At 41.2% G+C, this 24,065-nt stretch overlaps 1 protein-coding gene across 1 annotated transcript in view; it reads left to right on the forward strand.

Moving 5' to 3' along the window:
• The window catches only part of LOC122801619 (immunoglobulin lambda-1 light chain-like), a 410,978-nt gene that overhangs the window by 265,321 nt on the left and 121,592 nt on the right, over positions 1-24,065 (forward strand). Inside the window, exon 4 of the mRNA XM_044071098.1 lies at positions 11,184-11,492. Coding sequence (XP_043927033.1) covers positions 11,184-11,492 — 309 coding nt within the window. The remainder of the gene's footprint in view (positions 1-11,183; positions 11,493-24,065) is intronic.

The raw sequence follows: 24,065 nt of genomic DNA on the forward strand, positions 1-24,065 counted from the left end.
GTCAGTATTTGCAGAATTCAAACCCCTACTTAACTATGTTATGATACTTAGAGAAAGATACATTAACACGGTGCGCTATTTGCTTTATTGGGTGGTTTTTCTTCGTCTGTATTTGTAGGATGGTGACATCATCAGTCTTTCCAAAGAGGAATGTACCTCTTTTAGTGTGTTTTCCCAGTGTCCAAAAAAGGCACTACTTTCAAAGACAATTGCACACATACACCCCCCCCCATACAATCAGCGTTCATGAGATTCAAACCCCTACCTACTGATATTAGAAAGAGAACAACGCTTTAACACGGCACGCTATTTGCTTTAGTGGGTGGTTTCCCTTCTCCGTCTGTATTTGTAGGATGCTGACATCATCAGTCTTTCCAAAGTGGAATGTACCTCTTTTAGTGTGTTTTCCCAGTCTCCAAAAAGGGCAATCCTTTCAAAGACAATTGCACACACAAACAGTCAGTGTTTGCAGGATTCAAACCCCTACTGAACTATGTTATGACACTAGAGAGAGATGCATTAACAGGGCACGCTATTTGCTTTACTGGGTGGTTTGTATTCTCCGTCTGTATTTGTGGATGGTGGCATCATCAGTCTTTCCAAAGAGGAATGTACCTCTTTTAGTGTGCTTTCCCAGTCTCCAAAAAGGGCACTCCTTTCAAAGACAATTGCACAGATATACACTCACCCCCACACATACACAGTCAGCATTTGCAGGATTCAAACCCCTACCTAACTATGTTATGATAGTAGAAAGAGAAGCATTAACACAGCATGTTATTTGCTTTACTGGGTGGTTTTCCTTCTCCATCTGTATTTGTAGGATGGTGACATCATCAGTCTTTCCAAAGAGGAATGTACCTCTTTTAGTGTGCTTTCCAAGTCTCCAAAAAGGGAACTCCTTTCAAAGACAATTGCACACATACAGACACCTGCAATACACACACAGTCAGTGCTTGCAGAATTCAAACCCCTACTTACCTATGTTATGATATTAGAGAGAGAGAGATATATGCATTAACACAGCGTGCTATTTGCTTTATTGTGTGGCTTCCCTTCGTCTGTATTTGTAGGATGGTGACATCATCAGTCTTTCCAAAGAGGAATGTACCTCTTTTAGTGTGTTTTCCCAGTCTCCAAAAAGGGCAATCCTTTCAAAGACAATGGCACACACTCCCCTCCCAACACACACAGTTAGTGTTTGCAGGATTCAAACCCCTACCTAACTATGTTATGATACTAGAGAAAGATGCATTAACACAGCACGCGATTTGCTTTACTGGCTGTTTTTTTTTCTCCTGCTGTATTTATAGGATGGTTACATCATCAGACTGGACATGGTAATGTGTGTACACTTTGTTTTATGCCATTCCAGGAATGGTCTATGTGGGTCGTCAGGTGTCAACAGCTTGAACAGGAACTCATAATCTTTACCTTGTGTGATCTATCTGTGGGCACATTGACATTCCTTCATATATCAACACATATTTATGCACAGCTTGTTGGTTTTGTGGGTACTACATGTGTCTGGGATGTTGATAAAGGGCTATTGAAAGTCTATGTGAGACATGTGTAGCTGTGTTCAGTGATGTATGTCCTGGGTGGCTGCCTTGCAAACAGTCTAGCATGTTTGGGAACCATGATCCACACATGAACATGCCACCGTTAGTAGAGTTGTGTGTATGTCAGCTTCCAATAGCTCTGTTTATGACTTCAACCATGATGGACTCCATGACCTTGCAGATCAGACTTCATAGGCATACTTGACTGTACTTCTCATGGTGTGTTGTGCACCAACACTTGTGTGGAGTGCCATATATTGCTGTAACACATTCAATGGTTCCACAGCCTGTGTAGGGGGGGGAGGCTCAGCTGACTGTTCAGGTGCAGGATCTGTTTGTTCTATAGTTTATGCATGACACATATTGGGAATCAATGCATTCCACTTGCTGCCATGCTTTTAGCATTGGGGGTAGCTGTTCATCCATTCTACATGTGATGTCTCCTGGTATGATGATATGGACTATCGTCAGTGGGAGGTGGATCTGTATATATGGGCCTGTCTGTCAGGATGTCGGCATTGTCAGTCAGGTACAGTTGGTCCTGACTCAGGACATATATGGGTGTACATTGCTATATATGACATAGCTGTCAGAGGTGTCATGATTCAGTCTGGACTCCTTCTCAGCTACTCTTTACAGAACACCAATGAACCTGAGCACTAATCCCTGTTATACTCTTTTACACACTTAACACCCTACTGATCCTTTGTGATCTGGCTACAGTGTATGTCATCATAATATCCCGGCATGTCCAGGGGTCGGTTTTGTGTGTACTCTCCAGTCCAGCTGGTGAATATTGTGATGTTGACAGAATGTCACATCTGCCTCATGTACACAGACAACCCTCTCCTCCTCCCGACAAACTCAGATATATGTGTGAGATGCACCTATAGAGACATACAGGGTGCTGAACTCTCTCGACCCATGACTGGCACAGTCTATCAGGTGGTGAAGGTAACCACACACACCACATATCAGTCTCACATATCCACTGGCGACAGCACTCAAACCACATTATCACACATAGACATACTCAGATGCTGTGAATTAACTCTGCCTAAGCAGCAGAGACCTCCACAGCAGGCACACACACAACTGCTACCCCATTACAATACCCACATATCACATAGTTCACAATGTCAGTGTGCCACACAGTCACTGCCCTTCGGGCTAAACAACACATCTAATACACTTGTAATAAGTGACACTTATTGTCAGACACACTGACGTACCACTCATCAGCCCAAACATGGGAATAGTCACTTTGGGCTGTCTGTCGGGAGCCAGGATCTGCCACATAACACATGCAGTCAGGTCACTCCAAAGCAAGTACAGGACTGGCACCATCATTGTCCATGCTGGTGGTAAAACCTCAGATGTTACTCCCTGGACCACATGACATGGTACATGGAGGAACACTCTGATCATGTATCTCAGGCCAGTATGACCCTGACCTTGTCTAGCATCTTACACCCACCAATTATGATGTCACAGTATACAGACAAACATATCACGTTTAACAGTTGGCTAACAAATTGGTGTCATTCATAGGGGATACAGTGTCTGTCAGCCTGTGGTGACATGCTCGACATGCCACATAGCTTCACTATGGACAGCTTGCACCTGTCACCCTTAGACCTTCGAATGCTGGCTAAGGCTCTTGCTACAACCATAGTGCATTTGTTGAGCAGGGCTCAAAAGATAAACCCACCTCCATAGACATTACAGGTTAAATGACACTAAGGGCAATGCTGCTCAACACCAGATGTGTTACTCTCATATTGCGGCCACTCAGGACTCTCCTCAGTATGGAGGATAGCGATATCTGTGCACTAATAAACGCCTAGTTCAGGCTCACATATGCACACCAGCACTACCAGGTTATGTTTCATACCATGCTTTCTGACCACAGGACTTGGAACAGACAACACAACTAGGGGGAGTATCCATATACATCACAGATACACACACCTCCGGGTTAGTAGCACTGCACTAAGCATCACAGACCATACATATACAACTACCATTGTGCAAAACTGCCTTTCAGTTTGTTGCCTGCTAGAGACACCCTCCCATACTTAGGAACCACACTCAGCATTCCTGGGAACAGTGGAGAATATGAAGGTCTCCACAAACACCATTATATTGGGTGACTTCAAATACACAAATATTGACTGGGGATACTACTCAAGCCCCAACACCCTCACCCTACAGTCGCTACAATTTGTAAATTCATATGCTATGGCACAACCAGTCACCACAGCCACAAGGGGGAATACATATTGGACTTGATCATCACCAACATGGGGACTCTATGTTCCACACCAGCGATATACCCCTCATTGGTAAGGTCAGAACATACATATATCTCACTGGACATACATATACCCTCCACACACCCATCCTGGGTAATCTTTGTGAACTTCTCATGAGTCAACGTCTCACTTCACCAAAGCAAGGTGGTATCCTTCAGAGACCCTGAGACAGTGGCAAATATGGCTCCGACTGCTGAATCCTTTACATACACATTCTATGGACACCTAGTGGACTGCATGGATTGTGCTATCCCAAATAACAACAGGACTCACTCCTCCAATGGCAGGGGACCTGTCTGGTAGACCCCAGCCATTAATAAGCTGTACAACATCAGGAGGAAGCTACTACATTATAGAGCACAATCCCAGACGGGGAAAGCATCTGTGATCTGTACTAGCAGACAGCTACGATCACTCATGAACTTATCTAAGGGCTGCTTCTCACAGACAATTACACCAGACATGTAGGACTATCTCAAGGTCTTCTTCAGTTATGTCAGGAACCTGGGTGGACACTCACTGATATGGTGTGAGTTACTGCATACTGACTAAACTTACGCTGAACACACTGGCATTGCCAACATCCTGGCAAACAGGTTCAGTGCAGATGTCTCCCACCCATCCCCCTAGGGAGCAACTATCCATCCCAACAGATTGCAACCTCCCTGACATCACACAGTAACAGGTGAGTGCTGCCCTCCCCAAAGCATACATCACAGCATCAATGGGACCAGATGGTGTCCCGGCATGCATCTTACACAAGCTTCATGACAGACGTAACCCTCACATTACATCACTGTGCAATATCGGAGTTACTACAGGATATGTACCCACAGAATGGCATACAGTGACAGTGGTCCCACTCCACAGAGTTGGTGCCACAATGGACCACAGACAATATTGCCCTATAAGCCTAACTAGCCTGTTCTGCAAAGCTATGGAGCGTATTGTCATGGGTCTCTTACACATAGACATTGGGAACCTACAGACACTGTGTCCTACACATTTCAGTATTGTTGTGGGCAGATCTTGCCTCTTGAACATGTTTGTATTCTTTAGACGGTTAACAGGTCCATCGACATAGGGACAGTTGTCCACACAGTCTACCTGAACCTTGCAAACTCCTTCCACACAATAACCAACTGGGCCATTATGCATAGGCTCATCAGAGTCGATATGGACACATATCTCACATGATGGATTGCTACCTGGATCAGGGATAGCACCCACTTGGTCAGAATTGCAGGTGCCATGTCTGACTATACACCAGTTACATGTGGCATCCCACACAGCTCGGTCCTGGGACCTCTCTTGTTCAGTATATATTTGTCTGACGTACAGGCTACCACAGGGGGAATATGGCTGACCTTGTTCGCACTTGACTGCAAACTGGGTGCCATAATCAACTCTTCAGCTGCCACATGCATACTCAAACAGGGTCTCACAGAGATGGATGACTGGTGCCTGAGCCATGGCCTACAGCTAAATGCCATTAGTTGCATAGTCATCCCCTTTGGGAATAGCAACTTGCCCACACATTACCACATAGGTAGTACTCCATTACATATGGTAGGGGTTGTTAGGTGATTGGGGACATGACTTCTTTGTACTGTCGCCTTTGACATTCACGTTGCCACAGTGGTTGGACAGACTTTCTATATAAGCCACCTTATCCCATATGGTTTCACATCTAGATCGAGTGAGGTCAGTATGCCCCCATACTCATCACAACCATGCTTGGTTACAATGCCACATTTGGGGTGTACCTTACCTAACACCTGCAGCAACTGTACTGGCCACAGAAGGTCCTCACCAAGCAGATGCAGGGACTCACACGGATGACCTGCACAGTTCGGATGCAGTAACTCCAGCTATACTCAGTCGCTTACCACCTACTCGGATATGATGTGTGCCTGTTGTTTACAGAAATACCCAACCCAGAGTTACTGGGCATGCTCCACCTCAGGATATCCAACTCCATTGGAGCTACACACTCCAGGGACATATACCTCAGCACAGATGTTAATAGGACATGCTAGAGGGACAGATTCTTATCCCAGGGCCTCCACTCACTCCGGATTGTGATCACAGTTTCACATAGGCAGAGCCACCCACTGACCACCTACAGGGGACATCTTGATGGCTGTATGGGTGATCGTATGTTTACCCCTGGGATATCTTCTGTGTCCCTGCTAGACAGAGGCACACTAGCCTAGACGTACATGGGCTATCTTGAGTGACCTACTATTCACTGGCACAGTGTAGTAATCTGACAGGGTTGCAAAAACCAAACACACTCTGGCTAGGCTTGTACATGCCCTAGGGCAGATAGCCTAGTATTGACCTCTGAACCTATGCTTATGTTCGGGATGCACAATATGTATTGCTGATACTGTTTGCAGGTCTTTATCATCTTTGCTTTCCCAGTTTCTATGAACAACTTAGGTATCTGCAGAACATATTTCATTATGACAGAGTTCCACTATATTATATATGTGTCTGTTGTCATGTAACTGTGTGCACGGGGTGGATTTCTGGATGGTGAGAGGTTCCTGGGTTAACACATGCAACTGCCAGATATGCGTGGCCCACTGCTGTACTCAGACATAGCCTAAGTGTGTGAGCATGCTCAGTTCAGGCTTTCCATGTTTTGTTGCCTGACATTTGTCTCATTTATTCAAGTGTGTGAGCATGCCCAGTGTGACCTTTCAGTATGTTGTGATCTGAGGTCCACTACATTTGTGGATGTGTGTGAACATGACCAATATTAACATTTATACTGTGTGTGTGTGTGTGTGTGTGTGTGTGTGTTGGAAGTCAAGTTCTGTTCTTACTGCAGGACTCACCTTTGTGTCATAACTCAACAGGGATTATGCTGTGCCTGCAGGGTTTCCATGAGATACTTTGCATAGATTTATCAACATTCCTTCATACTGGCTGACCACTGCAATACTGTCATGGTTTAGTGGTTCAGTACTTTAACTATAGTGTACAGTATCCTGGGTTTGAGGCCCATCACTGCTTTATATTTTCATACTGAGCAGACCAGACTGCTTAAGGGCCAGTTAAGCAAATATGAGCATGTTGGCTTTTGTTCAGCTATGCCCTACTTAGATGAGGCTTGTCCAACATTGCTGAATATTCACCAACTCTGCTGAACGTTGCCCAATATTACTCGATATTGACCACAGTTGCACTAGTTGGTGTGTGCGATTCTGTTTGCATATACTACAAGGTGGTAAATGCTGTTTAGCACTGCTTTAAATTGCTTAACACATGGCAGTCATGCCTCAGGTGGTGCTGCAGGGCTGCCTATGTCAGATGCACATACTACACTCCCTGTATATGTTTGAAAGCAGGTAGTGTCAACTTAGGCATCCCTTTTACTATATGTGTGAGTCAGAGAGAGGTATCATTTCCAGAGTTCCTACTGAGCCAGTGTATGTGCTAGTCGTTGCCTCTTTGCCAAGGCCAAAGCATACTGGGCACACCTCCTTCTGCCTACTGGGGCAGGCTCAGGTTGTTCCTCCTCCGAGTCACGCTCTGCCTGTGATGACGTTGGCAATGGTGGGGGGCTGTTTGGCCCAGGCCTATGCTGGTCCTGCTGCAGCTGTTTTCACAGGATCATATTATGTAGCATAGCACATACCATGACAATTTGGGTACATGTAGTTGGTGAGTACTGCAAGGCTCCACCAGATGTGTCCAGGCACCAGAACCATGACTTGAGCAGCCCAAACACACACTCGATTACATTTCGTGTTTGTGCGTGTGCCTCATTATGGCATTCCTGTTCAGGTGTGTGTGCATTTCTGATGGGTGTCATCAGCCACGGCTCCAGTGCATAGCCAGCATCCCCCACTAGGTGACCATGTGGGATGTCCCCATTGGCAAATGTCTGGTACAGCTGCGTCAGATGCCAGATATGGGAATCATGGTAGCTTCCAGGGCAGCCAGCACACACATTCAGTATTATTCCCTGGGCATCACACACGACCTGGCAGTTGATGGAGGGGAAGCCCTTGCTGTTGAAGTAGACCCTACCCCACTTGCCGGCTGGTGCTTTGATGCATATGTGCGTGCAGTCTATTGCACCCACTACCTCAGGGTATTCTGCTATTTGCTGGAAGAGAGGCATATTGCTGGCCAATACCTCATGGGAATTAGGGAAATATACATGATCACCGACATGTGCTGACATGGTATCCAGGAACTGGTGCAGTACCCTGGATGCTGATGCCTGTGATATCCCCATCATTTCACCAGTTGGTCTCTGGAAGGTACCTGTTGCTAATATTCTTAGGCCAACACATACCTTGGTTTCCACTGGGATGTGTTCCCCTCTGTTGGTTCTGTGTGTGAGGTGTGGCCTGCACAGCTCAACAATTTGCTGCAGGAGGTCTCTGTCCACTCTATAGTGCTCCACTATCTCCAGCTCATGTAGCCCCTGGTAGGTTACCCTGGGCCTGTACACTCTTCTCCTTCTCCTCACTGTGGGTTGTCCAGCAGCATTTCCATTGTCACCACCCTCAGCATGTTGCATATGTTGCCTTATAACAGCAATGGCAGCCCCTAACATTTCTTTGTCTCAGTAAAGCTTTTTCAGTTTTCACTTCTATTAGCTTACTGCAGTGTCTCTTGTGAGAAATATTATGGACTGTTGTTTGCAGAGTTTTAAGTGCTAGGCTGGGCTGGGCTAGTGTACTGCCTGTGTAATTGCCTGATTATGATTGTTTTCACCTGCTAGCTCTGCTAGTACTCCCTGGTAGCTTCCTACTATTTGTTGTGCTTCCTATTTCCTTTAAGTTTCCTCGGGGGGACAGAGCCGCGCACACAAGCGCAAACATGCTCACAGCAGCTCACACGCGCGCACACATGCTTACACGGACTACAACTTGCTTATTTGGGTTAAAATGCATGCACACCAGCGCAAACATGCTTACAACACTTTTAACTGCCTTATACCTGCTTACTCCAGCTTAAACGCACGCACTCACGCTTACACGCATGCACACTGTCTTACTCGGGTTTACAGGCGCGCACACATGCGCATACCCACTCACCAAGAAACTTTGGTGCTATTCATGGCATACACCTTCCATTTCTTGCCTTTACCTAGCGTACTTGTTGACACACCTCTTTCAATGATGTGTAAATGACAGCTGACACATGCCACTCTGCTCCAATGAGCTTCCCTTCTTTCATACATACCCCACTCGTGATGTCACCTATCTTCTACTCTGTTACTCCCCTTATCCTACTCATACACTCCATTGACTGTGCTCATTTGTTATGTAAACCTGCAATTCACTATCCTAACCCTCCTTTGCATAGGATTGCCTACTACTGCTTGGTTACATCTCTTAGACTGTGCTTCCCCCCTTAGCAGCCTCTACTTGGTGGACACGTTGTCTTCAGCCTGCCATTCCCTTGCATTGTAAATTAACAATTTAAATAAAATCCACATTTGTGGGTTTCAATTTTTATTTTTCTGGTTTTTAGAGCGCAGCCCATTTGTGCGGCGCTGCGCTACGCTTAAACATTGGAAATCAGAGAAAAAAATTATTTTCTTTTCATATTGCATCAGGAAACATTGCCATTGGCTGTATATTTGGCCATTGCATGCTTCCTGCACTGGATGCAACATTTATTTGGAGCTGTCACAGCTCCATTGTGCTATTTGCAGAATGGTACTCAGTTGTCAACTGAGTACATTTCTGCAGATAACACTGCTCTTACTCGGACAGGTTCAGGTTTCCTGAACCGCAAATCTACCTCATTTGCATGCCTTTCGCCTGCAATTGAAGTAATTTGCATAACCTGGCCCTGTCCGTTCATGTAAGAGCCGTTTTAGGAGCTCTCTTGCACGCTCCTGCAGGCTGTTCCTGGATCACTCATCGGACATGATGGCTGCATGGAGTCTTACTCTACTCTTAGACTCAGGGCAAGCTATTGTGAATCCGGACTGCAGTCTTGCTAACACTGAAATAGCCTTCAATGCTCTATGTGACTAATCCACAATATAACATACGTGAAAGGGAAAAATATCACTGCAAACTTTTTCTGATGTTTACTGTGTTTTCATTTTTGTTCCTGCTTTCTGTTTCTTCATTGAAATATGCTATAACCAATTGATTTTGTCTCATGAAAGCTTCTATTTGTAGCTTCCAAAGTGAGGCTGATAAAAAAAAGTAAAAACATAATTCATAGTATGATATAGTATGACACTTCATAGAAGAGCTTCTACGATCTGCTTGGGTGCTCAGGATGCACCTTGAGTACAAACAGAATGATCCTGCCCTAATAATATTATTGTAAGCTGCAGCATACAAATGCAGACTCTGTTGCATTCTCTCATTTAACTGGACACAGTGTCTATTCTTCTTTCATTAGAAATGGTGAGTGTATTATTTTGTCAGGCTACGCACATATTATGTCGTCTCTGGTAGCTAGAAATGAGCAAAACTAACCTTTAACAATAATGGTCAGACTGGACTTGAGAAAGTGGTCTGTATTGATGATTCCAGAATAATTTTATTATTTTGATTTTATTTAAATCCAAACCTAACCTAATCCCCAGTACATGGTTTTCCAGCCAGCATTCTTTGGCTTCCTTAAATGTATTTACTTATTTATTGAGAAACAGTCCCCAGACAGCAACAGACCTCACAAAACAAATAGCCTAAAAGATTCACAATAGTGCAGAAGGAAAACGCGTCTCTCATAAAATCACCACATTTATTGCAAATTAATCTTTTCAGCTATTTGCTTATTTATTGCATTATATTGAATAAGTAATCCCATTGGTTCTGATGCCCTTAATCAGAGGAAGACGCAAAATAATGTACATTTTACCTTAAACACACCTCCTCATTAGTTCTGTTATAGGAACACATTCTCAAGTCATTTGATTTTTTTTTATTTACATGTTTTGTTTGGATTTCTTGCACTGTTTTGGTTGTCACACTTTATTATGCTCCCTTATATTATGTTCAATCGACATGGGTGTTGGAAAGGAAGCCAGTACTCTTAAGTTTGATTTCATCATTTGTCTTCTCCACTGCAGGTTCATCGATTCTGAAAATATTGTTCTGTATAATCCTTATTTATCATGGTGCTTAGAATGTTTTGTCAAATGAGATTATTAGATATTAATGCATGTCTTTTTTGTTTGCTGTTTGAATTTTTGCTGCTAATGTAGTTTGCCTTATTTTAAATTTTGGTTTGCACTCTACTGCTCCATAAATAACAAAATGCCACTGAAGAAGGTATAAAGTTATTCTGATATACATTGTATTTATTTTAGCTCCTCCTACTGTAGACATCACAGCAGTTTCATTGCCTGGTCAAAACAGCATACAACTTACTTGTATTGCAAAGGACTTCTTCCCCTCAGACATCGAGATGCAATGGCACAAAGATGGGCAGATATTTTTGAATGGAACAGAAAACAGCACCACAAAATCAACAAAAAATGTTTCATTTTCCTTTACAAGCATCTTGGCCATTTCAGCTTCAGACTGGAAAGAAAATGAATTATTTTCTTGTCTTGTAAATCACTCAGTACTTGAATCTCTTATTGTTCAAAATATCTCCTGGCAAAATTACATCCATGGTAAGAAATGTTCACTTTTATATAAGATGCAGATGTTTCAATAGAAATATTTACCCTTTGCTTAAGATCAGAGTAAATAAAACATAATTAGCAAAGCAAAGCAGTAAAATGAAGCAAGGTTTTGCAAGTCCTTCTTACTAATGCTTTCTGAATGTTTTTTTCTGCATTGTACATGAATATGGAGTTGATTTTTTTTTATCATACTGGTCTACCAAGAAACCGCTACTGCAGAGGAGAATTACTTAACATCTGCAGATGCATCTAGGTAGATTACTGTGTTGCAGAATCAAAGTTTACCATGCCAAGTAAAATCTGTTTCTTTATATACACATATAGAAAGATAGATATATAGACATATAAATAGATAGACAAATGGACAGACATATTTTTACATTTATTTATATTTGTTAACTGCTTTCACACCCTGATTGGAGAATGAACGTTCTCCAGAAGGGTGTTAATCTACAAGTAATGCCCACCAAAAAATGAGTCCAACACTTCATGACAGCATATCAAGATGCCATGGAGCTTGAACTGAAATAAACTAAAGGCCGACACTATTTACACTTGCTAAACAGCACTTTTGTTGTTTAGCTAGTGTAAAATAAAAAAAAAAAAGAAAATAAAAAAGCATGTGTGTGTGTGTGTGTGTGTGTGTATGTGTGTGTGTGTGTATGTGTGTGTGTGTGTGTGTGTGTGTGTGTGTGTGTGTGTGTGTGTGTGTGTGTGTGTGTGTGTGTGTGTGTGTGTGCGTGTGTGTGCGCATGTGTGTGTGTGTGCTTGTGTGTTTATGTCTGTAGGTTAGAGTGTATGTGTGTATGAGAGTAAGAGAGAGAGATCGATCTAGCTATTATTTTACACTCACTAACCAGCGCTTTTGTTGTCTAGCAAGTGTAAAAAAATTACTAAAACAGGAAAAAGTATGTATATTTATGCTGCTGTCTGCATGTGTAACTGAATACGTGCATGAACGCAGAAGACACTGTGTGTATGGGGGTATGGCAGAGAGAGAGAGAGAGAGTGAAGAGTGAAAGCAATCGAGCGATACCATGGCAGCATCGATTAATAGGTTTCCCTAACTCTAGACCTCTTAGCACAAGAAATCTGGACAAGGCCACAGATTACGGGGGAACCAAAGACCACATATATGGATGGATTTTAAATATTGCTCTTATAAACTTAGAAAGTTGCTGGAATAACAGGGTCTCCATTAGCATGTATTTTATTTATTTATTTTTATTTTTTTATTTTTACATTTGTTAACTGGGGGTGTCTGACTGGGCCAGAGGCCCTTTTTCAGCAGAGACCCGGGGAGAAAAACTCCATACAGAAAGACAATTACAGATACATTTAGGTGTTTAAACAGCATTACAATAAATACACATTTAAAATAGACATATTTTTACAGTGGTATGAAGACAGCACAATACAGGGGAATAAAAAAAAGCATCCATTACTAATAAGAATAATTACATTTCATGGTATTTAGTTGTGGTTTGAAACACAATACAATATTTATATATATATATATATATATATATATATATATATATATATATATATATATATATATATATATATATATATATATAGTGCATTAGATTATTTTTGCAGTAGTATGAATGCAGCCTAATAGAGGAAAATAAACCTTCATTAGTAATATAAATCATTACATAGTTTTGTGGTAACAATTTATAATTAGAACAGTGGTAGTATTAGTTAATGTATTGGTTTAAAGTAGTATTTATTTAACTTGATGGAGTCAGTATATGTGAGTGAGAGTGAATATTTAGTGAAGTAAGATGGGAATAAGTTTATGTGCATTGTCTGATTGCTCTAGCCTGGGGAGCAGTCATAGCACAACCAGCTTTGCTTCAGATGATGCCTGATGAGGTTTTTAAAGGAGACTTTAGAGGATGTGATTTGTATGTTAACTGAGAGGGCGTTCCATTTTCTAGCCACTGTACTACTATATAGTGAGTCACCAAAGTTATTATTGCTGTTGGTGACTTGTAGTAATAGTTTGCTTGATAAGCGAAGAGGCCTTGTGGCTGAGTACTGGTGTACTAGGTTTTTGATGGCAGGACACTTATTAGGGAAGTAACAGATAGAGTGACAGAGACAGAGCTCATTATAAGTTAGCAGGTTGGGCAGTTCAAGCCAGTGGAGCTGGTGCAGAGCAGTACAGTGGTGGGATGTATATGGGCAATTTGCAGCAAAGTGGGCAATTCTGTTGTAGCAGGCTTCCATTTTTATTAGGTCAGTTTTATTGAGATTAGTTAGAATGGGGGATGCATACAGTAGGGTGGATACAAGGTGGGAGTGACCAATGGCGGATCTTGTATTGTTGGTGAGAAATGGTTTAATGAGGTAAAGTGATCCCAGTTTGGCATGTACTTATTTATAGTTAAGTTGAGATGACTATCAAATTTTAGATGGCAGTCTATGGTTATTCCTAGTAGCTAAGCCTGTGCCACTGGAGTGACTGGCGTAGAATTTGTAGAGTAGATGGTGATTTGACTGCTACTGGAGTTTTTGTTAGAAGTGCTTATAATCATTAGCTGTGTTTTCTTAGGACTGAGGATAAGTTGGGCTTTGGTAAGGTAATTTTCTACATCAGAGAATGTTAATTGAGTTGTTTGCAGGAGGATGGGAATATTTTGCGCAACACAGAATCAGGTACTATCATCTGCGTATTGAATAATAGATGCATGCTGTGTGGGGGTATGGAGGTCATTTGTGAAAATTTTGAAAAGTAGGGGTCCTAAGATAGACCCCTGAAGGACTCCTGTTGTTATGGGTAACAGAGGTGAGAGAATTTTCCCATTTTGCAGCCTGGTACCTGTCCGTTAAGTAGCTATGGAACCAGGTTAGTGTCGACTTTGATAGGTTATATTGGTTTAGTTTATTTAGCAGGATTTGGTGGGATACTGTGTCAAATGCTTTGGACATATCCAAAAAGAGAGTTGACACCTGTAGGCCCTTATTTCTGAGTTGATTTACTGTGTGTGGGAAGCAGAGGTGGGCTGTAGTGGTGCTATGGGTGGGTCTAAAACCATGTTGAGTAGGGGACAGAATATTGTTGTCTAGGAGGTAGTTAAATACCTGGGTATGAATGCATATTTTTAAGATTTTAGCCAGGGGGGAGAGTATTGCAACGAGTCTATAGTTATTAAGTTCAGTGGGGGTTCCCCCTTTGTGTATGGGAGTAACATAGGATATTTTCAAGAGTTTTGGAATGTAGTTTTTAAGAATAGATCTGTTTATGAAAGTGGAGATTGGGATTTCAATAGCATCTGCTGTGAGTTTTAAGAAGTAGCTAGGGAGTAGGTCAGCTGCGGTTGATGAGGTTTTTAGTTTGGAGAGCATACTTTTGATAGAGCTGGTGGGGACTGTTTTGAGGATAAAGAAAGTATTAATATTGTTTGTGGTGGGAGGGATAGTGAGGTTGCAATTGTCCTGTGATACTGGGGATAGAATTGAGTTCACAAAGTGGGAGTTGAATTGTGCTTCAATGGAAAGTTTAGTATCAGGGGTGGTCAGTTTGGGGGTGGCCATTTGGGTGGGTTTTAGCAACTGGTTTACACTTTTCCAAAATTTTTGGGGATTGTGCTTATATTTAATTTGCAAGGTAGTGTAATAAGATTTTTTTGTCCTGCCTAATACATTTTTTGTATGGTTGTGCAGCTCTCGATACTCAGTTTGGCTTTGTATGCCCTTGGTTCTTTGATAGTAGAACCAGGCAGTGTCTCTGGACTTAAGGATTTGTTTGGTTTCTTTGCTGAGCCAGGAGTTTTGAGAGGTTCTAACCTTGATCTTGCACAGTGGAGTGACAATGTCTAGCTGTTGTAGAAATGTTTTGTTGAAGTAGGCTACAGCTGGGTCAAGTGGGAAAGTTTTTAGAGGGGTCCAGTCACAGTTATACAGTAAAGTATTGATGACCTCGGGAGAGAATTACTTTCTGTTTCTTGTGGATCTATAGGTAGTGGTTTTGCATTGGCTTGTTCTGCTATGTATTAGGTATATTAGGTTGTGGTCACTTAAGCTATCTGGGAGACTGCCTATGTGTGGATACAATGTGAGGTTGTTCATTAGGGCCTAGTCTAAGATGGATTCCCTTTTAGAGTTTTTATCACATCTAGTGGGAATTTGGACTGGTCACTGGTAGCCATGGAGATTTATTAGATTACTTGGTGCTTCTGATATGCAGGTGAACCAATCTAGGTTGAAATCCACCAGAATGAGGGTTTCTTGTGAATATGCGGTAGAGCACCAGGATAGGAAGTCTTCAATGCTAGCATGAACATTATCAGGTGGGATATAGATGGCAATGATGGTGATGGATTTTTTTGGGTTTAGTTGGAGTTGTGAGATAACTATGTCCCAATTATTGGGAGACGGGTAGGCTTTGGGAATGTTGAGTAGAGTTAAGTTGGACTTATACAGTATGGCAGTTCCACCTCCTTTACGAAAGGGGTCTATCTTGCCTAATGATGTTATAGCCGGCTGGGAGAACTTCTGAGTCAGGTGTGCTTTTATTTAGCCAGGTTTCTGTTATAGCAACTATATCCAGAGAGTATTGTGCTATTGTGGCCTGGAGGTCAGGTATTTTATTTTTGATACTTCTAATATTGATATTTAGTATTAAAAGATGGTTATTTTTGTTATTGTTGGTCATTTGCCCGAGGATGAAGGTAATGGGGGCAGTATGTTCCGATGATTGTGCTGAAGTGGTTTGAGTTGGACAGGATGGATTTGGGCCTGGGTTGAGGTGGATGTCCCCACTCATGACGAGCTTGGTATTGAAAGTGCAGAACAGATGCTTGAGTTTGGAGATGAGCATGAGAAGGTGTGTTTTTTTAGAGTAGGAATGAATGCTTATGTGTTTTGTTTTTAATTGGTCAGTTGTGTTGTTCCTGAAAAGTTGTGGACAAATACTATTGTAATGTGAGGTGTCTGAATGTGGGAGTGCATAGTATTGTGTTTGGCTACTAAGTTTAGTGATATTGATAGACTGATTACTTGTGAAGTTATATAAAGTTATGAGAAAGCAGATTAGACTTAGTTGCATAATAGCCATGGTTATATAAGGGAGAGGTGGTTCTAGGTAGAGGTATGGCTAGGAAATGTAGGGATGTACTATATGTGAATGGGCGAGTAGTGTGGGGTGATGTAGTGGATGTGGGGTTATGTGAACTAACTTGGGGAGATGTAATTGGTGGAGATGGTGTGGGATAGAGCTGTGAGTGTGGTTGGGATTGAATAAACCTAGAGGTAGAGTGGGCAGTTGGGAATTGGGGGCAGGGTAGGGGAGTGGAGTGAGTCCGAAGTGAAGCGGAGGGCAAACAGAGTGGGATGGGCCCAGTCAGTCCCAAAATAGGGCAGGATATTACCTGAGGGAAAAGAGAAACTATCTTTACAATTGTTGACAAGGTAAGAAAGAAGAAAAGTGGCCAAAGATAACTATAAACTATAAAGTAGACCAGACAAAGAGAAGATAGAGATAGGGTACAAAGAGCAGCCTAGAGGAGCATGAATGTAAATTAATAGAGATATGCTCGTTCTGTGGAGACTGTCTCCAAGCTAAGCAGGATTGCAAAGTATGGTGTAGGAGAGCTAACCTGGGGGGAGAATATGTAGAAAGAGTAGTTGAGGGCTGGCAGGATGAAAAAGGACAGTTGAGTGGAGTTGGGGAAAAAAACAGAGGGAAAGATTAAGCAGAGCATAGTGGGGGGGCAGACTTGGATTAACTAGAGAAAAAATAAGGAGAAAAGAAGAAAAACGCTATACAGGTAGCCGAAAGTGAGCTCTAGCAGGGTGCTCCCAAAAGTAACTAGGGTTATATGGAAGTTTAACCACTAATTACTACATATACAAAAATACATGCTCTTAACTTTGTTAGATGTGGTAATGCTAGTGGGAAGAGATCATCCCTAAAGTATGCAGAGAGCCTCATTTTGTTAGAGTCAGATAGTAGCTTCCTGAGGGGTTGTCTTCAGTATAAAACATCAGGTTAGGGGACTAGAGAGATTTACAAAATGAGACTAAAGTAAGACGCTGAATAAAACAAGAATAGCCAGAATATAATGGTACAATTTAAAAAATAATGCATGTCTGAAGCTATATGCACTTACATCACATCATTACAGCACTTAAAGCATTAAACCACAACATATGCCTACAAAAAACAAATGCACTTAACAACAATGTTAAACAGGTGAAATAAAGCAGTATTGCTGTACTCTAATATTCACTATCAGTCTAGCATTGTAAGATGAAGAGAACAGAGCTGAGTTTGAATTTAAGGTGAGGGAAGCTTCAGGGGTTAGAAGTGGCAGATATTTTCTGAACATTATGAAGGGTGAAACTCAAATATCCGTCATTATATAATGAATTAAATCCCCAGTGATTTCATAGAACACTACAAAATTTTAGACAGAATGGACCAACCATATCAGCCAAAAATCTGGACAGCTGAGAGGTATGCTCTCGACTCTTAGCTCAAGATAACTGGATAAGCTTAAAATAAAGGGGGAACAAAGGCTCAAAATAGGAACATGTTTTATGGAATACTGGGATTTGTGTTAGCATGAATTTTCTGAAGCAGTGGTGTGCCTGTGAGAGACAGAGTAAGTGGGACAACTACTGACAGCAGCAGGAGCAGTAAAGAGGTCTGCATACCTCTGGACCTTGGACCTTTCAGCTGAAGAAATCTACATCCTAAAATAAAAGGGGAACAAAGGATGAACCATAGAAAGGGATTTTAATTATTCCTCTTATAAAATTACAAACTTGCTTAAACAAAAGATTTCTGTTAGCATGGATTTTCTGAAGAAAATAAAAGTTTGAAACTCAAATGTATATCATTATTTAGTAACTTTACTTTCCAATAACTGCCAACAAACCAAACATTTTAGGTGTAAGGAACAGAAAAATAAACACTTGGATATTTTTTAAGTGTTATATTTTGGATGTAAAATGTTTCCTCCAACACCATTAACATATATTACAGCAAGTTTGAAGCATTAGGCAGAGGAACGATTTTACACCAAAAATATATAAAAACAATATATAGTAATAAAAAAATAAGTAAGTAAACCACAACAATTTTACAGATAGCCCATTCTCTAAGCACCATAATGCCTTGCAGAGTGTGTGTTATTGTTGAAATAACACCCTTCCAGGGGTGTATAGGCCTCCGCCTGCTGTGTTGAGTCTCAGAACACCCCTAGGTGAGAATTATTTGCTTGTATACAATGCTGATCTTTCTGGAGTGTTTACTGTGGGAGTAAACACTTAATAAAAAAAAGAAAATAATTTATACATGGAATTCTTTACAACATAATGTTTAACACACAGGCACTAACAATAATAATTATTAGAAATAAGAGTAATGGTAGACAATAACAAATGTAAAATATCATTTTTATTAGAAATGTGGCTAAAACATTTAATAAAAAAGTGGGTGGATGAAGTTGGAGAAGGAGAAATATTTTTTGCTGTTAGCAAACAGGAGTTTCACAGTCTTAGAAACCAGGAGACTTGAGTGAATTAGGAGTTGTAGGGTTGTACTTTATAGAGATAGCCAGAGACTTGTTATAGAACATGTACTTTAAGGAAATGGAGAAGTTATCAACTTTTGTTAGGTTAAAAAGTTACAGTTCTGTTTAAAGGAGCAAGTCCTATAAGTTTAGAGTGTATTGTTAATATATATCTCTTGGGGGGATGGGAGTGTGCTTATGGGAAAGGGATGTTGTAAGATGGTCTCTATACTAAAAAAAAAAAAACATAAACACATAAAAACACACAACTAATGTTTACGTAGGGGGGCAAGCCCCCCTGCACCCCCTATGTGGGGGCTGTGCCCCCCACACCCCCCCTACTTTTATATTCTCACTCCGAGATAACACTACAGTGGGGATAAGGGAATATTTCCTTATCCCCACTGTACTACGATCTCAGCGACAGCCATTCCCCCACTTACCTTTTAGCATACTTGGCAAAAAGCACTTTTGTGCAAGTATGTCCAGCCATTTCAGTTTCGGAGAAACGGGCGTTCGGCAAACTGTCCGGGAACCATATATATATATATATATATATATATATATATATATATATATATATATTTTTTTTTTGTGATTGTATGTTTGGTTTGTAAAAGCAGAGCTTGTAGTTTTACTATCTGGTTATGATGCATAGGATAGGTTCATAGGATGGTACTCGGCTATCGGCCCTAGGGCCTATACAAGCCTAGCCATAACAATTCCCTGGCTATTTCTTCCCACCATATTTACTTCCCCGGACCCCTGTCTAGCAGGGCAACTGATGTGAACCCAGAGGTGAATTTCCTATCTCCCATTCAATCGTCAAGGTTCCTTTTGAAGACGGCCAAAGAAGCTCTCTGCTTGACATGAATGGGCAGTCTATTCCAGAGTCTCGGGAGTCTCTAGGTCAGGAATCTATCCCTCCAGCATGTTTTATTCATTGTGAGGACAAGGTTTAGATCCCTGGAGTGTGTGGCTCTGAGGGATTGGGATTTCTTTAAGTGTAGCATGTCCAACAGCTCTGGGTCTGACATGACCTTGTATGTTAAGCAGAGATCGCATCTGAGTAGACATTATGCAACAGAGTATAGCTGGAGTTTTTTTAGACGGTCAGCATAGGGCATCTGCTTTAGGCCTGTGATTCTTTTAGTGAGGTATTTTTGCGGCCTTTCCAGTTATTGCAGATGTCTTGAGAAGTACATACCAAAATGGGGTGCTGTATTCTATAATGGGTCTAATGAGGGATGAGTACAGTGGGACAATGACCTCCTTTTTTCTGGATGAAAAGCCCTTAGTGATGAGGTGTGCCACATAGAAGGATTTCCTGACTGTTGTGGCGATGTGGTTATCGAAGGTGAGACCACTGTCCACCTGTGTCCCTAAGTCTCTTATCACACTTTCGGTGTTTAGTGTACTGCCACCTATGTGGTAATTCATGGGTACATGTTTTTTCCCAAAGGGGATAACTATATATTTCTTGGCATTGAGCTTGAGCTCATGGCTTTGGCACCAAGCATCTGCAGCTGTAAGGCCCTTTTGTAGAATACCCACATCATTTGGGGATTTAATAATGGCTCCCAGTTTGCAGTCATCTGTGAACTTTGTTAGCCAGAGTCCCTTACTGTTGGCCTGTAGTTCAGAGAAGTAGATGCCAAACAAGAGCGGTCCCAGGACTGAACCCTGAGGTACTCCACTTGTCACTTGTCTGGAGCTGGATTTGGAGTTGGATACTTTTACAGTGTGGGTTCTGTCAGTAAGTCAGTTGGCAACCCATTGAGTGATGTATGGATTAATGCCCAGCTTAGTAAGTTTATCTATGATTCCAGAGTGGGAGATGGTGTCGAAGGCCTTGGCGAGGTCCAGATAGGCTGTGTGGACCGCCTTACCCTCGTCCATGGCTCTGGAGACTGATTTGAAGAAGTCAGTCAGGTTCAGAAGACAAGATCAGGCCCTTCACGAACCCAAACTGGGTGGGGTCCAGTGTTTGAAGGTTGCAAATATCTTTGTTTATAAGTTCCATGATAATACATTCCATGGCCTTGCAGATCAGACTCGTCAGACTGATGGGGTGGTAGTTCCCAGGATCCAAGGTGGATCCGCCCTTGTGGAGTGGGATAACTTTAGCTGTGCACCACTCAGTGGGCACAAAGCCTGAGGTGAAGCTATGATTAAACATGACACTTAGGTAAGGTGCCAGAAAATTTTGTAGTTCATGTAGTACACAGCCCAGGATGTCATCTGGTCCCATGGAAGCAGTATTCTTAGCATCTTGGTTGAATGTCTCATCTTTATCCACTTGACCACTGCCAGAGAGCAGATACTATCATCTACTAACTGGCTTACTCTCCTGACCAGGAACCTGGAGCATTTATTCTGGCAAGTCATTATGCCAGGAACTACACTGCATACACCCCCCCCCCCGCCACCATCAGCAACTCATATTCAAGATGTGGGCTACGGGGCATTACTCTACAAGCCACACTCCTCCCCATGATGAAAACATGAACATTTGCATCCATGCAAGATTTCACTCTACCCCCCCCCCCCCACAGCATGTGGTACTCCTACCCACACACTCTGAGGGCTACTAGCACTGGCTTAATGAAAAAGCCTATTTAACTGATCTGTGATTAGTCACAGCAAGCCTCCACTTACTGGATGTGATCTCAGTTGGGATCAAATGCTCACTCCCATCACTTCAGCTGGCTACACCAGTTTTCCAGCCATTACTCATACCCTGGCCATCTGGGAGGTAATCAGGGTTTTATCTTTCTCTGTACCATGCATCAGACTTGGGATGGTTTTGTATCTTTTTATGAATGGGCTGTGTTGGGCTTTTCCACCATTGTTCTGAGAAACATTTTAGTCCTTATTTAATACTGTCAGGCAATTTGTGTGGTAGTTGTTTAATAATGTTGTTAGAGTCATCTTCAACCATATTGATTTTTATGTTTTTAATGTGGTTAATTTACCATTTTTCTTGTACATTTTTTTGTTAATTTAGCCTTTTTTCTTGTACATTTTTTAGATGTGGGTCTAGTTTGCTATAATACTGTTTTTCATTTTGATAGCTGATTTTGTAATTTTTTTTTACTTTTTATTAATTAACTTTTTTTCATTCTAACATTTCTAAATGTCATTTCTATGAGTATGATTTATGTGGGCACAGTTGTTTCTTCTGTTTGCAATGTGTGAAGTTCCGTTGTCATCGCTGTTGTTGGTGTAATGGAAATAGAGCTGAATTTTGCTCATTGGTTACACAGAATGGTGATGTCACAAGCTGAATGGTGAGTTTTGTGGACACACACAGATGGGGTTGCCACCTATCCCACTTTGCGAGGGACAGTCCCTCTTTGGGCAGTTGTGTCCTGCAAAAAAATTGTATAAATGGCAAATGTCCTGAGATTTTAGGAAAAAATTCTTTCCTATATTTTATGTAATAGTTGCATAAAACAGTTATTCTGTATCTGAAACACCTAAATGCTACACATAACAGAATAAGCAACTAAAATGCTATAAGAATAAGCTTTTATTTAGGCAAAAAAATGAAGTTCTGTCATTTGTACTGGCCGTGGGTATGTTTTAGCCTGCAAAATCTGATGTTTGTACCAAAAATGTCCCTCTTTGGGTATTTGAAAAGGTAGCAACCCTACACACAGAATGGTAATAAAGATATCTATAGTCTTGTACTTGACAAACATTTCATCACAACTCTGAGTGATGAATGGACTTGTTGCTGAGTACAGGATTTAGCATTTTGTGAAACAGTATCTTGGTTAGATTATATAAATAAGGGTGCTGCCCTCACATCAGGGGTGTTTGGGCGATTTTTTTTTGTATTACCAAACTCTAAAGGAACCTGCAAGTTCTGTTTGTGATCTATTTACCTTTCCTATGTTTTTCTTGTTGACATTCTAGCATCAAAGAAATTGATGTTGGTATAATATATTGTCATCTGTCAATGACATGCACACACATTACACACACACTTATAATACATGGGACTTCTGATGTGTAATATATGAAATATCTTGAAGTGTAGGTTTGCAGAACATGTTATAAATTCTGAAATTATTTCTGTAACCCCACAGTACATGATTAATGTATTACACAACATAGACCATACCTATGTTTTAGGGTAATTTATTGTTTGCAAATGATTCCAGTAGCCTGCAGTAATTGCATCATTTGTCTGTTGACTAAATCTTTAGATATTCCATAGGCTTACATTAACAGAGAGCATTGTAGGTAGTTTCTGCTAGTTTTGAAATTCTGAGGTGCTTTTGTTAATATGTTTTTGTAATATCATATATATTTTAGTAGTGCAGTGAGAACTGTGTTAACATTTATTAATGTTATAGTTTAGCTAAATTATAGTTAGTTTAATTTCAATTGTCTTCATTTTTCCAGTAAGGCTGTTTGAGAGTGAGTTGTTGCAGTCAGTGTTTTATTTTTAATTTGTTTTATTTATTGATTGATTGACTGATTGATTGACTGATTGATTCATTGATTGTCATTTTCATTTAATCAGGTTGCACTTATGGGATGTTGTAGGTGGGTGTACTGTCAGTTTTGTGGGTGCAGTTTGTGAAATTACTTTTTTATATTACACAGAAATTAATGTGAGATATGGTCTGTATTATAACCTTTTATTTCCTTTAATCAAACTGCAATGCTTTAGGATTGTGTGTGTGTGTGTGTGTGTGTGTGTGTGTGTGTGTGTGTGTGTGTGTGTGTGTGTGTGTGTGTGTGTGTAGTACATGCACTTGCACAAACTTTTACTTTACTATTTAACAAATAGTGTAAATATAGCGTGCTTGTGAGATTGTTATAAGACTGATAACATTCCAAGGATGGCAATATACTTTTGACAATGTGTGAGGGGCAGTACAAAACCTCTGATGATGTGGAAGGTAAGAAAAAATTGATAGAGTGGACTACACACACACACACACACACACACACACACACACACACACACACACACACACACACACACACACACACAAACATATTTATGAGACTTCAA

This window comes from Protopterus annectens, chromosome 5.part0 (genome assembly GCF_019279795.1).
Source record: "Protopterus annectens isolate FY-2018-M chromosome 5.part0, PAN1.0, whole genome shotgun sequence".
NCBI classification, from domain to species: Eukaryota; Metazoa; Chordata; order Ceratodontiformes; family Protopteridae; genus Protopterus; species Protopterus annectens.